Source organism: Penaeus monodon, chromosome 24 (assembly GCF_015228065.2).
Source record: "Penaeus monodon isolate SGIC_2016 chromosome 24, NSTDA_Pmon_1, whole genome shotgun sequence".
NCBI classification, from domain to species: Eukaryota; Metazoa; Arthropoda; class Malacostraca; order Decapoda; family Penaeidae; genus Penaeus; species Penaeus monodon.
The window spans coordinates 9,752,395-9,752,798 of NC_051409.1; the positions used below are offsets into that span (position 1 = coordinate 9,752,395).

The 404-nt window shown below is 47.3% G+C and overlaps 1 protein-coding gene across 1 annotated transcript in view; it reads right to left on the reverse strand.

Annotated features, from left to right (window-relative positions):
* Positions 1-404, reverse strand: part of LOC119588548 (maltase-glucoamylase, intestinal-like) — a gene marked incomplete at both ends in the record, with an annotated part of 20,825 nt that overhangs the window by 4,106 nt on the left and 16,315 nt on the right. Inside the window, 1 exon segment of the mRNA XM_037937189.1 lies at positions 201-297. Within this exon segment, the coding sequence (XP_037793117.1) occupies positions 201-297 (97 nt within the window).

Genomic DNA, 404 nt, shown 5'->3' on the forward strand with positions numbered 1-404 from the left:
GAGAGAAATATGATAGACATAATGGGAAATAATTAAACAACCGAACTCACCGGGAAAACCAACCACACGCAAAAATACCACCAACCAAGACACAACAGGCACCCGAAAAAGCTCTCACCCACAGCGTAGTCTCACCCAAGCTCACCCAAAGCATATCTCCCCCACAGCATAATCTCCCACACAGCACAGCATATCCTCACCCATAGCATTGCTGTTGAGCCAGAGGACAGCGTGGCTCGATCCATCCTCCTCGACAACCACGTACATTGGATGGACACCGTACAAATTCTCGCCAGCCTGCATGAAACATTAATTAGATGCTTGTTGAAGCGTGGTATACCATGGTGCGTGGGTAGTATGCTATACCCATCATTGAGCATTATCGGTTAACTGTATTATCGTCC